A 13,842-nucleotide genomic window follows, 5' to 3' on the forward strand; every position below is an offset into this window, starting at 1 on the left:
CCTCCCGTAGGCCCTCAAAGTCGTCCACAGAGTTGAGGATCTCCCCTTCCTCATGTTCTTGCTGGTACTCCTCTTCCTCCAGCAGTCTGTGTGCTTCTCTCATGGAACGCTGCTTCGGGATCGGCGGAGCCGGTGACAACGGCGCCGGCGTCAAAGAGGACCTTCCGGGGGAGGAGCCAAGCTCGCGAGCGTGATGGTCGCCTTTTAGCTCGGCTCCGTCAGCCCTCCGTCCTGACTCGTATATCCTGCTGCATATCCTGCCCAGAGACGACACGTTTTCGAGGACATAGGATCGCAACATTTCGCTCTCACTCACCGTTTGACCTGGAAGCTCCGGCGAGCTGAGAATCCGAAGTTGTGCCCCTCCGAAGGGACCGGGGCCTCCGTGGGGCTGGGACCGGGGCCTCGCCTATGAGATCCGGCCAGGCGTTGTTGTGACCGCAGGCCCCGGCCGAGAGAGTGAACCGCTGGTGAGAGCCATTGTGCGAGCATCCCGGTGACCCTGATCCGGGCCTGCCTTGGTGGCCGTGGGGCTGGTGCGGGGCGCGGTGCTCCGGGGACTGATCGCGTGCAGGGGTCCCCCCGCCGCTGCTCCGTCCGGTGGCCCTGGACCCGCGCGCTCCGACTCTACTCGTGAGGAGCGCCGGTGGTGGTACAGGCGGGCCCCCGTGTTGAGCGGTACTCCTCTTTGTGCCAAGGCCGCTATTGCTGGGACCCCCGGGACATCTGTAAAGTCCTGCATTTGTGCACGGTCCTGAGAGTTGCGGAGGGTGGTGAGGAGGCTTAACTTACAAAATGGCTGCCGACGATCTGGGCTGTAGATCTCCTCGTGATGGCGGACTCAGGTTACTGGATTGCACGGGGGCCTGGACGTGTGCACGTAAATCTACTATTGGAGACGTTCTCGGTGCCTTGCGATCCAGGCACGCGTCCTTGGCCCCCGGTGCCCCTGGAGACTCGTTACGATCCGCCGCCATCTTGGGTGGACGCTTCTTCATGGCCCCTTCTTGACCCGGTGATGCCACTGCCTCGCCCCCCTCGATTGCCACGAGGGTTGCTGCCGCTGTTCGTCGACGGGATTGTGGGCCGGTGGCTTTGGAACCTCCTGCTCTTCCATGGTTGGAGTTTGGGGACCTGGACATAGTGCGGAGGCCCGTTCCTCCCTGGATGCCTGATACATATGGTGGACTGCTTCCTGTTACTGCCTTGACGAGGTTGTCTTTTTATTTTGCAAGTACATCACCGCTTTCCCGACCTACGAGACTGACCTCCTATTTTTTGCTGTTTGTGTTGCTATTGCTGAGACATTTGAACTACCTATTTGAACTTTTGTTCACTTGCAGATCGATTGCCCTCCCTGGTCTATGTCTTGATCGTACTTTCTTTCAATTGTGTGCTTGCCTCGCATCGTATTGCTCACTTCAATTTGTCATGTGGTGGGTGGGAAATGTGGTTAAGAAAGGATTGGGGTGAGATGCACGACTCCCGGAGGATTATTGGTGTACGGATTCGTGGCGCAGTTGTTTATATTCATGGCGCTGTGGGAGACCACCCTGTCAGTTTTTGTGGTGCTCGAGATCGTGTCGTTCTGGTTCACTCGTAATATGATTATGGTTGGGCGGAGGGCTGTGGCCGACCGTATTTGTTTATGCCCTTTTGCTCCTCCCCCCCATTTATTTCTTTGTTTTTTCTCTCCTTCTTTTTGTCTCCTTACTCCTTTTCTCTCTGCTCTACTGCATTTCGGGTTCAGGTTTAGGGCGACAGGCACGCTGTTTGGAGGGTAGGCCGTAGCCTTCTGCAGGGGTGCAGGGTGGGATGGGTGGGTTGGGTCTTCTATGATGTTTCCTTTTCTTCAGTTCTATGGCCCTTTTGTGTCTCTTTAGTGGAGTGCCGCGTCTGTCCTGCCTTCCGGGGCGTGATTGGGGTGGGGTCTGTCCCGTCGCTGTTCTTCTTCTTATAGTTCTGCTGCTTTCTGTCGCGACTGCCATACCCCCCTCATTGCTAATATTCCTGCTCTCTTCTGTATTGCTCGCTACGGGACGCTTTTTTCGGCACGGCACTCCTTCTTTCGTCTGTGTTTTTCTTTCCCCTTCTTCTTTCCCTTTCCCCCCCCCTCCCTTCCCCCCCCCACCTTCTTTCTCATCCAAGGTTAGTATGATGGGCTAGGTTTGGTGAAGTCGCTAATCCGGCCCCTCTGTCCTGGTTCCGATGTGCTACTGAGTGGTGGGCGAGCAAAGTTGTTCATAACTGCATATTGATTGTATTTACCGCACCTGTTTTCATACCGATGTATACAGTGCTGACACTCCTGCATTGCGGCCCTTTCCCCTCTTTGTTGCCAATGGTTTATCTGGGGTCTCCGGATTCCTCTATGTTGTCACTAAGCCTGTCATACCCCTTATCCCTATATTATAAAATTAACCTTCTTTGCTCTTGTTTGCATGCCGTCTAGATCTTCTTTTCTCCTCCCCCTTTTTAAGATTGTGTTGCTCGTGCTCCTTTATGATTGATTCTGTACTGTTCTCTCTGGATTTTTCTACTGCTTCTCGTATTGTGGCCGGCCAGCTTGGTTGTAGGCCTTGACCTGTATATCCTTTGTGTACAAATAAAGGTTTTAAAAAAAAAAAAAAAAGAGGACCTTCCGAAATGTGCAATGGCGCCGCCCGAATCCGGGAAGACATCTGCCCAACACCAGACGGTGCCAGAGACTGAGGTATTGGAGTCGAAACCCTTGGCGCTGGAAACTGCCATGATGGAGCCGTCGGCATGAAAGGTGCCTGGACATACTGCTGAGGGATGCCCAAATTAAAGTCAGGCGGACCCACGGGGCCAGACTGCGCACCGGTAGGGTAAGTTGCCATGGCACACATGCCAAACATTACATTTAGGAAATGTGACAGATCCGCTCCTGGTCCTGGAAAAGGAGGCTAAGGATCTGAAACCCCCTGGTCTGGATCCATCCAAGTCCGTACGGGAGGACTGAGGCTGCGGTGCCGGAGACACTGGTACAGGCGAAGCAGCAGGAGCAGAAGAAGACTCCCTGGGAGCCGGAGAATCCCTGGGAACCGTCGAATCCCTCGACTCCGGAGAGTGGGCTGTGGTCACCAGGGGAGAAGGAGTAGTTGACAGCGAGATGGCATCCCTGTCACGATGCCGCTGTACGGGGGAGGCTGACCTCCAAGCCCTGCCCTTCGAAGATCGACGCCAAAACCAATATCTTCTCTTTTTCTTATGCTTCTTCGACTTCGAAGTATGCGAGGTCGGTGACTTTGATCTCTTGCGACCCTTCTTCTCCTTTTTCGTTCGCGCCATGAAGAGTATCGCCTCACGTTCCTTCAGCGCCTTCGGGTTCATCTTCCGACAGCAGGAACATCCTTCGACATCGTGGTCCAAAAAAAGACACCAGAGACAGTTGTCGTGGGAATCCGTGATGGACATACGGCCCCCACACTCCCTGCAGGGCTTGAAACCTGACTTCTTCGAAGTAGCCATTCTCACTACAACACGAAGTAGAAGATAGAAACAATGTTATCACATGTAAAATGGGGAGACCCGTAAAAAACCATTACGCGTCGACGGCGCAGAGAAAAGGGAACTGACGTCAGCACGCCGACGAGGTCTTCTTATGGCTCCGGTGACGTCATACGGAGTTACAGAGCCGTGCTATTGGGATGTCCTCGTCGTCGTGGGAGAGCTTAGAAAATTATTTCCGTGGAATGCTGGTGCATAGGTTATTCAGAAGGTGAAAAATCCCAAAGGTTAGGAATCCACAGGCACATGTATCCATTCGAAGGTACTAATTACAAATGATTTCACTATTTTCCCATTTGTCACATAGGATATGGCCCTGCAATAATTAAAGTATTCCCTATCAATGGAAGAAAACCCAACATAAGTTTTGGCTTTGTAAAGAACTAAAACTACAGCTATTTATTAGTAGTGACACCATGCAACCAATGTGCATAAAATATCTATACATATATCACTATCTATATCTATCTATCTATACATATAAATCTATTGATATCTATACACACACACACGTCAGTTTATTTCGCTAGCAAATTTGTTTTCCTGGAAACCAACATGGTTACTTTGGAGTCAGAGTGCAGCAAATCTGCTGAATAAAATATGCAGATGAATTATTTTAAAAATAATAACAGAAATCAAAGACACAAAATATCAATGTTATTAACTGTATTCAGAATCTACCAGAATACACACCAGGGGCAGCTCCTCCACGTGGGCAGAGGAGCGTCGCCGCACTGCTTTCTCGCACTGCAAGAAGCAGAAACATAAAATGGTATTCTAAATACCATTTTATGTTTCTGCTTCTCAAACTGCAAGAAACAAGAAGGGTATGCCTGGTTGGGGGTGGGTGGTCCTGCAGGAGTCCATGGGAGGAGTGGCTAGCCCACTCGGAGTGCGCTGCTTGTTAAACCAGTCATACGCACTCTGCATTTTCTCGGCGCTGCCATTGCAGAGTTGTGATTGGCTTAGGGGAGGAGAGGGAGGCTGCCTGCTTCTTGTAAGGCAGCAGCGCAGAGAGAGGAGAAGCAATGCAGGACCGGAGGTGAAGGTAAGTTTACATTTATTTATTCATTTTTAATTAAACCCCCCCTCCCAGTGCGATATCCCCCCGCGAGTCATGCCGGCCGCGACTGAAACACACCCCTGCTAGAAGTGCTATATTCTCATTTGTACATCTACATTCAGGAACCCTTTCATTGTGCATTTGATAATTCATATAGAGTCAACAGCGACGAGACACAGATTTAATGTGGTCAATTCTTGACGACTCATTTTTTTTATTACAGGCAGTATGAGTAATTTTAACTTTTCAAAATGTGATTTTTTTTCAATTGTGAGTTCATTTTGTGGAACAAAACGTGCTCTATTTATCGTTCACATAACATGTTTAAATGATATAATATTTTTCAAGCTTTTCACAGTGAATTCTAATGTTTCATGTTTTAAGGTGATGTAAAGGTGTTCAGAGGTCTTGTTTTATATATTTGTGTATTTATAAGGTTTTATATAGCGCAGACTAGACCCGATGAGGGCATCAGAGCGCTTTACAGAAGTTACATCAAATGAAGAAGTAGCGCGCTAGTCACCTAAAAATGAGTATCTAAGATGAGATCGTATATGTTGTAGGTTCAAGTTGAAGGTCAGGATTGTGTTAGTCATTCTCTTTTAGCGATCATCAAGCATCTTGGTAGATGGGCAGCATCTGGTTGGTATCAGCTTGCATCAGGGCTTGGATCAGGAGAGAGTTTTATTCATTGGAAGTAGTTTGAATTCATTTTTTTTATTAAAAAGATTCTTTTGATTAACTTTACTCATGAGACCAATCAATACAAGTTTGTGCATGAATATCAGTACAGAAAATAGCATTTGAAATGACCAAATATAGCATATTGAGACACATGCGGGATGGTTAAGAGTTACAGTCACCCCTCCAAGTCCACTCCCACTCCCCTGTATCGCAGCCATGGCCTCCACACTTTCTTCCATTTCTTGGCACACCCTCTACTTCTATATACAGTTTTGTCGGCCCTTTGGCACCAATCAAGGTCTCGCCTCCATTCTTCCCACTGTGGGGGTGCCAAGGCCCCCACCTCCTGGCAATGTTGCGTTTTACCACCCCCGCTGTCAATGCCAACCAAATCTCCACGTATCTGGACCAACCTGAGTCGCCTTTAATCATTAACAAGAGCCACTTCGGCTCCAGCGGAACCGTCTCGTCCACTACCTCGGACATCGTATCGGTTACTTTGGGCCAAAAGGGAGTGACCTCCGGGCACTCCCACAGGATAAGAAAGAAGGTGCTCTCCTGTTGACAGCCCCTCGCACAAAGGGGTCTGTGGCTTCTACCCAGGCATATAGGTGCGTGGGAGGATAAGAAGTACGATGAAGGACTTTTAACTGCCCGTGTCTGAACCTTGCACAGATTGCTATTTCACGCGGACTCTGTATGGTATCCTGCCAGTCCTCGTCGTCAAGGCTGCCAAGATCCCTAGCCCAAGCAGCCCAGAGAGTGGTCAGAGGATCTGGTAAGTTGTTTATTAATTTACGGTAGATGGTAGATGTGGGCCTCTCTACTATGGGATCGAGTAGTAGTCTATCCTCCATGGGGGAGTATTTCGGGATAGATGTATCTCTACTTGTGTAGGAGCGCAGGGCCTGGAGGAGGCGTATGTTTCGGTGCCTTTGCGACTCGTGGAGGTTGTATTCTTTTTAAAGGGAGTCAAATGATCGGGGCGTCTCCTTTCCAAACATCCCATAAATAGACAATGCCAATTAGTGTCCACCCCTTGAATCCAGTAAACCCCGCCACCTCCCTCATTTGTCCGCCCATCCTAGGAGTTTATTGGCCTCCCTTCAGCACTGCAGAACCACTCTGGTATGTTCGGGCCACACCGCCAGTGACTTTCGGGCATAGAGGAGAGGCTCACAGTTGCCCCCAGGCATGACCATCCTATCTACCCTGTATGCCGGTTTGGTATTGTTCATGTATACCCAGTCATTAGCCACCTGGAGTTGCGAAGCCCAGTAGTACAATTTGACATCTGGAAGTGCCAGTCCACCATCGTATACTCCTCTGCAGAGCTTGTGCAGCGCAATTCTTGGGGACCCACTATCCCATAACAGCGTGCGTATCGCTTGTGAAATGCGCTTAAAGACTCCCGGTGGGACAGGATATGGCGTATTCTGCAGAATGTATAGAAGTCTCAGCAGTGTGAGCATTTTGAATAATGCCGCCTGGCCTATGAGGGAGAGCGGAAGGGAACGCCAATGACTTACGTTTGCATTCTTAAGTATTTGAACCCGTCCGGTTTGACTTAATTTTTGAAGGAGGTGGTGGAGGGGTTTATTCCGATTGCTTGGGGCAGGGCGTTCCATATCCTAGGTGCTAGGCCAGAGAAGGTGCATGTGTAGGTTTTCTTTTTCCTACATTTTTATGGTTTCAATAGCAGGGTGTTGGTGCTTCTCAGAGTTCTGCTATTGCCTGATAATTAGAGTTTATTGGCTAGATACTTTGGCGTATTAAGGTGTAGGGCTTTGTGTGTCATGCATGCAATTTTTAGCTGTGCTCTTGCCTCATAGGGAAGCCAATTCAGCTCTTTTAGATCCAGGGTGATGTGGTTGTTCTTTCTGGAGCCAGTTACGAGTCTTGCAGCCGCGTTGAGTGAGGCTCTTAGAGGAGCCAGATTCGATCTCGGCAAGCCACATAAGGTTGTATTCCCATAATCTATTCTGGGTGGTACTAGAGATTGATCAGCTGTTTTTAGGTCGTTGACATTGAAGAAGGGTTTTAGTTTTCTGAGAATGCTCATATGAAAGTTGGCTCCTCTGGTGGCTGTGCTGATGTGTTCCCTCATGTTGAGATTCTTGTCAAGTATCATTTCCAATGATCTTGTGGAATCTATAATGTGAGCCAGATGTGTTTTTTTTGTAAAGTTGTGTTGAGTAGGCGGATGTCATCCGGCGATTACATTTTTAGGTATAGTTGGGTATCTTCCGCGTACATGTGGTAGTGGATATTGAAGAGTTTCATGAATACATTGACGAGGGTAGGAGATAAGGTGGAACCTTGAGGGACTCCCAGAGTGACCGGTGTGGTCAAGGGTAGCGATTGGTTAATCTTGATTCTTTGAGTTTGGTTTTCTAAGAAGGAGGCTAACCACTTTAGGGCGGCTCCTGATAAGCCCATTCTGTGTTTGAGTAGGCCCAGGAGACTGATATGTTTGACTGTATCGAAAGCTGATGATAGGTCTAGGAGGATTAAGAGGCAGGATTCATTTTGATCTAGTATTCTGAGTGCGTCATCGACGATTTGGGTCATGGCTGTTTTCGTGCTGTGATTCTGCCTGAAGCCTGATTGAAACTGGTCAATGAGTTGGAATTGGGCTATATGGCTGCATAGTTGGGAGTGGACGCACTTCTCCAGTGGTTTTGCTAGAGTAGGAATAGTGGTTATTGGACAGTAGTTATCTGGAATTGTGTGGTCAGCAGTGTTTTTTTTTTTTTTAAATGGGGGTTACCTGTCCTTCTTTTAGGCAGTTTGGAAGGGTTCCTTGCAATAGAGATGCATTCACTATCTTTGTCCAGATGGGAATAGGAGCAGTTTTGAGCTCGCAGAAGATGTTGGCTGGAAGCGGATCGCAGAAGTGGTTTGATGGTTTTAGAGTTGTTATTAATTTGAGGATGTCATTTTTGTCAAAGATTTTAACGGTGTTCCATGACGCATTGTTTTTGAGGGTAAGATCATGCTTGATAGGTGTTTGTGCTGATTGTGGCATTTTGGGGTTAGGTTGGGGCAACATTGGGAGTTGTTCATTTGCTGTAAGGAGCTCTTTTTCTATCATTGTTTTTTTTTCCAGGTGGGTGGCAAAAGTGTAGCAGTTGGGATACGGGTTGGGGCCTACAGATGAGTCGGTGTGATGTTGAGCGGACTGAAGTTTCATAATTTCAAATCGTTTTCTTGGTCGATTTCTAGCATTATTTAGTTGGTCTTTGAAGGAGTTAGCTTTTGAAATTCTGATGTGTTTGTTGTAATTACTCCTCCTTGATCTTTGTTGTTTAAGGTGTTCTAGGGACGGTGCTGATCTCCAGGTCCTTTCCGCTAGTCTTAGTTTGCGGCATTGGTCGTTCAGGCTCCCGTTGTACCAGGGTTTAGAGTCTTTAGATGATGGCCTTTTAAGTTGAAGGGGCACGCCACTGTGTGGAGAATGTTAGTCATCGAGATGTTGTAGTGGTTTGTGAGTTCATGTACATCTGTCAGGTCCATTGGTGGCACTAGGAAATTGTTGGTGAGGGAAGTTAGGTCATTGCGGTTAATATCATGGGTATTTCTTTGCCATTGTTTGGGCTTCTTAAGTTGGAGTTTATGTGTCTTCATTGTTTCCGTGATGAGGAAGGAGATGCTGTGGTGGTCCGTCCAGTCACAAGGGATGATCGATTTAAGTATGATAGAGTTTGGTCTGGCAATGATCATATCCAGTGTTGCGCCTAGGATGCGCGTGGGGTTATCGCAGTATTGTATAAGTTTGAGGTCAGTTAGGAAGGTTTTTAGACTGTTAACTGTGGGATCGTTATGGTCGTTCAAGTGAAGACTGAAGTCACTGAGGAAGATTTGGGGGCAGTGTTGCCCCAGTTTGGAAGAGATGATTTCCATGATTTGTTCGGTGAAAGGAAGATTGTTGTCCGGAGGGTGGTAGACCAGGTGTAATTTACATATGGGATTGTTGTTGCTCACAATGTTTATGCCTAGGTATTTGCAAGTGTCAAGGTCTCAAGACTTTGATTGAGTCACCCCTAGGTTGTTGCGGTGTATGCAGGCTATGCCTCCCCCAGATCTTTCCTGTCTATTGGCTCTTACTATGTCATAGCCTTGGGGGATTAGAATGGATCTCCAATATTTCTAATGAATAAATGCGTCTATTAAAAGAGTTCTGAAGAACATAAAATGCTTTTGCTTGGCAGTGCAATATAAAGGGACAACAAGTATTGTTTTTCACTCTAGTTACAATTTTGGGGCACCGCTCCTTTCGTGAATTAAACAGTCTAGGGAAGGTAAAACGTGTTGCAATAGGCTTTTGAAACAACACAAGTAGTTATAAAGAATTATACTCACTAACCAGTGTGTTATACATACATTTGAATTACTTTCTTTTATTTGCTCGGTGTCCACGATGCCAGCTGCAGAGGGAGCAGGTTCTCCCACCTCCACCTGCCACAACCCAGAGGCTCCAAGAGTATTTTTCTGTCTCCATTTCCTAACTGGCAACGGTAGTAACAAAAAAGAGATTGTTTTAATGTGTTGGAAAAGTAATACATGCAAGCACACACCCCACCTCCGGCATACAAAGAAACACAACTTTAAACAAGGTACTTTGAGTTTTCCTGCTCTTTCGATCCAACATCAACTTAGGATGACTGGCAGTGTCATGGGGCAAGTGTGAGAGCAATTTCTTTTTGTGGTCTTGTGGAGGGGAACAGGACAAAAGTATTGTTTTTCAGAAACAGCTGTGACACATTTCTCCTGCATAGCTAAAAAAGGTAACACTTCATTCATTATTTTTCAAATCATGCTTCTTTAAAATATCCAACAGAGTGAATGGTACAGACAAAATAATAATAGAGGGAATGCTGAAGCTTTGCTCTTTTGCTGAATCTTGGTGCATAAAAGCAATTTGAGACCAACCCTTTCACACAAGTCTGAGCACTACTAGTTTCATGCCCTAGCTATATTCACCATCTGTATGTATGTGGTGTCTGTATAGGGCAAACCTAGCCAGAAACGCAGCGAAGCGCTGTAAAGGGTCAAAGGCAAGCATAAAGTCAACAATTGATAGGAGAACTGGTTATTGGATTGTTACTGCATTGTGATGCTGCGTTCTTTACAGGAGGTCAGACTCAACTGTTTCCTAAATTAGAGTGGCAATGAGAAAGTCTTTATGGGGAGGCTGATCCAGATCCTTGTTGTATACATGTTTTAAGTCTGCTGTCTTGTGTTTAATTTTTTACACTTCTGATGCTGACCTGGTGGCTGGTGTGTCGAGAGCCACTAGACATGGTGAGCTAGTTCACAAGATGTGTGATACAACATGGTGCTGGTTATGATGGCTTTGTACATGATGCAGCTGTTTTTGAAAATGGTGTGGCCCAGCAAGGGAAGCCAATTGAGTTCCATCAGGATTGGGTGCTGTGATCATATTTCGTTTGGCCCTGTATGAGATGTGCTGCAGCACGTAGGATGCCCAAGAGGCGTACCAGTGTGGAGGTTGGGAGGCCATGCTGCAGAGTGTTACCACCATGCAGGTGCAATAGAATGAGGGCCTGAACAACAGTTTTGAAGTCACTCTCTGTAAGAAACAGTTTCACTTTCTTCCGAAGACCGATTTGGGACCAGGCCATCTGGTTTTCTTTGGCAATGTGTTCCTTGTGGGTGAGGTTTGTGTCCAAGGTGAATCGAGGTGTCTAGGTATTTGGTGAAATTTGGGTTTCCAAACCATCAAGGTATATATCTGCTATTTCCTGCTTGATATTTTTGGCAAATAACATGAATTCTGTCTTGGTTGGGTTAAGATTCAGATAGGTGCTGGGAGTCCATGTCCGGCTGAGGTGCATGTACTGGATGTCCTGAGCAAAGGAGACTTTCAGGTACAGTTGTGCATCATTGACATATTTGTGAATCTTGAATCAGTTATGCGAGTAGAACTCCAAGGTGCTCAACGTAGAGGTTGAAGATAACCAGATACAGTATTGAACCATGGCAGATTTTACAGACGATTGGATACTTTTGGGACCTGGAGATGCCCATGTGTACAAACTGGTGATGATTGGTGTCTCTATGCTGCTACGTAATCAGAAGCCAAATTTGTGGTTATGCAGGAGGTTGTTAGCACTGATGTGCCCTTGGAGTTGAGCATAGACTGCTTTTGCAGGGTAGGTAAGTGATGGGCTGGTAGCTCGCATGGTCATTGGGGTTAATGCAGGTTTCTTAGAGAGAGTGTGGATCTGGACTACTATAGGATGCACTCTCATGCTAGCCCATTGAGATCTATCTGTAACAGGTCATGCACCTGGCAACGTGTGCTGCAGAGAGTTTAGTGCCTTGCACTGTGCACAGCTGCACACCATGAGCCTGCAAAGAAGAGATTTTTGGGGGGAAGGTTTATTATTTCCTCACTGTTTGTTTTTTCTACTGGAGAAAACAAATTTAGAGAGGTACAATTATTATTTTTGTGTAACAATACAAGTCGGCGCTTGTATATAGAGGAAAAACATGTTGAAAGGCAGTTTCCGTTTTTCTGCAGATTTGGTGTATAAATGAAGCAAAGGGACTCATCCTGAAGAAGACACTCCGAAATGCATTGATGAAATAAAGCCCGATTTCAAAAATACTATGGCCCTCATTTACAAAGATTCCAATTAAGGAACCATAAATTGAGACGAATAAAAGTTTGTATTTTGTGATTCCTCAAATGGAACGTACATAAAGGAATTTCTCAGAAGTGGTCGCAATTTGTGCAGCGACTTCTAATGAATCCATTGGTATTTTGAGAACTGATTAATAGGTTGATTCTCAAAATACTGACTTGTAGTGGATCGCAAGTCAATCTACCTCTTTAATACACATGAGGTAGGTCTTAAATTGAGACCCAAAAGGATATACTACAATGACAGGCATAAATGCAGTGAGTTCTTTATAAAGGAAAACAAGATGCAATCAAGAAAAAAAAAGAATACATACTTTTTTTATGAGCAGGCAGCAGTCTCGTGGACCACTTCCTGCTCATAAAAAATGCTTTAGTGAATATCCGTAATGGGACTGGGGTCCCATTTGCGAATGGCTTACCACCCACCTCTCCTTACAGGAGGCGGTAAAATGTTAATGTTTTGCAACCGGATTTTGGTTGCCAAACTTTAATACATACCTTAACAACTCCGTATCTGGAAAGGATGCCCTTAACATGCCCCTTTCAAATACTGAATCAGTATTCCCAAAGCAAATTAACGATTCGTTAAGATTCGGTAACATCTTACCGAATCGCAAATTGGCTGTGGTGAATTAACAAATGCTACCTTGCGGTCAGAAAGACTCTGATTTTACGATGCGGAGCTTTAAAGACCATAAAACCGCTTCATACAAGAGGGCGCCAATTTAATGGAACCATAACAACGCATTACTGAGTTATGGGACATTAATTAAGCGGACTGTGTCAGAGTTTTTCAAACAATCATATGAAAAGTTGACCAAAATGAATTGATGCAAGTGGCGGCCTCAAATTAGAGTTTGCTGTTCTGCAAATTTATAGTTGTTGCACCAGGGCAGGCCCAAGTAGAACATGATGCACAGCTGAGTTATATAAAGATATTTTTTACTTACCATCTAATCAGTTTAACATTATAGAAAGAGTGCAGAAAAGGGTTTGCTACGGACAATGAGTTGTTGCAACATACTTCTTGTGCTTTTTATGAGTACGCTCATGCATTTTAGCGTAGAGGCCAGTGGGGTCTTTTTTACAAGACCTTCCAATAGTCTATTTTTTATCAAATATTCTGGCTTTGGTCAAGAGGCTGACTTAAACCATATAACTGGTCATGACATATCTTTGATAATGTGGATTCGAAGTTTCACCCCTTGTCTAAAAAACTCAGGGAATATGGATATAGTGTTCTTGAAATATTATTGAATGCTGCACTTGGGTCTTCCCTGTGCTGATCTTATAAGCAAGTATCTCAGAGCTGAATACATTTAAGCATATTAAGTTACTTGTGTCGGACTACACGAATTATGGTGTGAAGAGTATTACCAGGGCTTTAGGTGCGCCCAGTTCCTCCATGCGTCAAGCCCATTAGTCATTAAAAACAGACATTAAAACGGATCACTATCGGGCCCTATATTCATGGATTTAACTTCACTGTCAAATACCATTTTTTAACAATAATGTAGAAAAACATTAGGATATGCCATGTCAGTGATTAAGTTTCGAGTTATATTTCACATGTTTTATTTAGTGTAGCACTGAAATTCCTGGCGGTGGCATACTATAACCATCACAAAAATGTACTTAGCATATGTAAGCCGCGCCTCTTAATTATATAGGTCACGCCCCATTTTAAAACCCACCACTTTTACAATCCTGTTAGAAGCCTCAAGTATTACTGTCTCTGGTTACTGTAAATAGGAAATGGGTGCCCTAATCATGCATGTAAAATTTCACCCATACACTGAGTAGATAGCTAGAAATTGTCTCAACATGAATATTGAACAGGAACAGTCACTGTTGATTTTTTTAGATTGATTTTTTGAGAAACGCTAAAAGTTTT

General features: G+C 45.6%; 1 protein-coding gene across 2 annotated transcripts in view; it reads right to left on the reverse strand.

Annotated features, from left to right (window-relative positions):
* The window catches only part of DPCD (deleted in primary ciliary dyskinesia homolog (mouse)), a 149,864-nt gene that overhangs the window by 104,083 nt on the left and 31,939 nt on the right, over positions 1 to 13,842 (reverse strand). For both annotated transcript variants that reach the window (XM_078643624.1, XM_078643623.1), the window contains one exon: positions 9,662 to 9,786. In XM_078643624.1, coding sequence (XP_078499750.1) covers positions 9,662 to 9,786 — 125 coding nt within the window. The remainder of the gene's footprint in view (positions 1 to 9,661; positions 9,787 to 13,842) is intronic.

The sequence above is a fragment of the Lissotriton helveticus genome, chromosome 5_1, assembly GCF_964261635.1.
Source record: "Lissotriton helveticus chromosome 5_1, aLisHel1.1, whole genome shotgun sequence".
Classification (NCBI taxonomy): domain Eukaryota; kingdom Metazoa; phylum Chordata; class Amphibia; order Caudata; family Salamandridae; genus Lissotriton; species Lissotriton helveticus.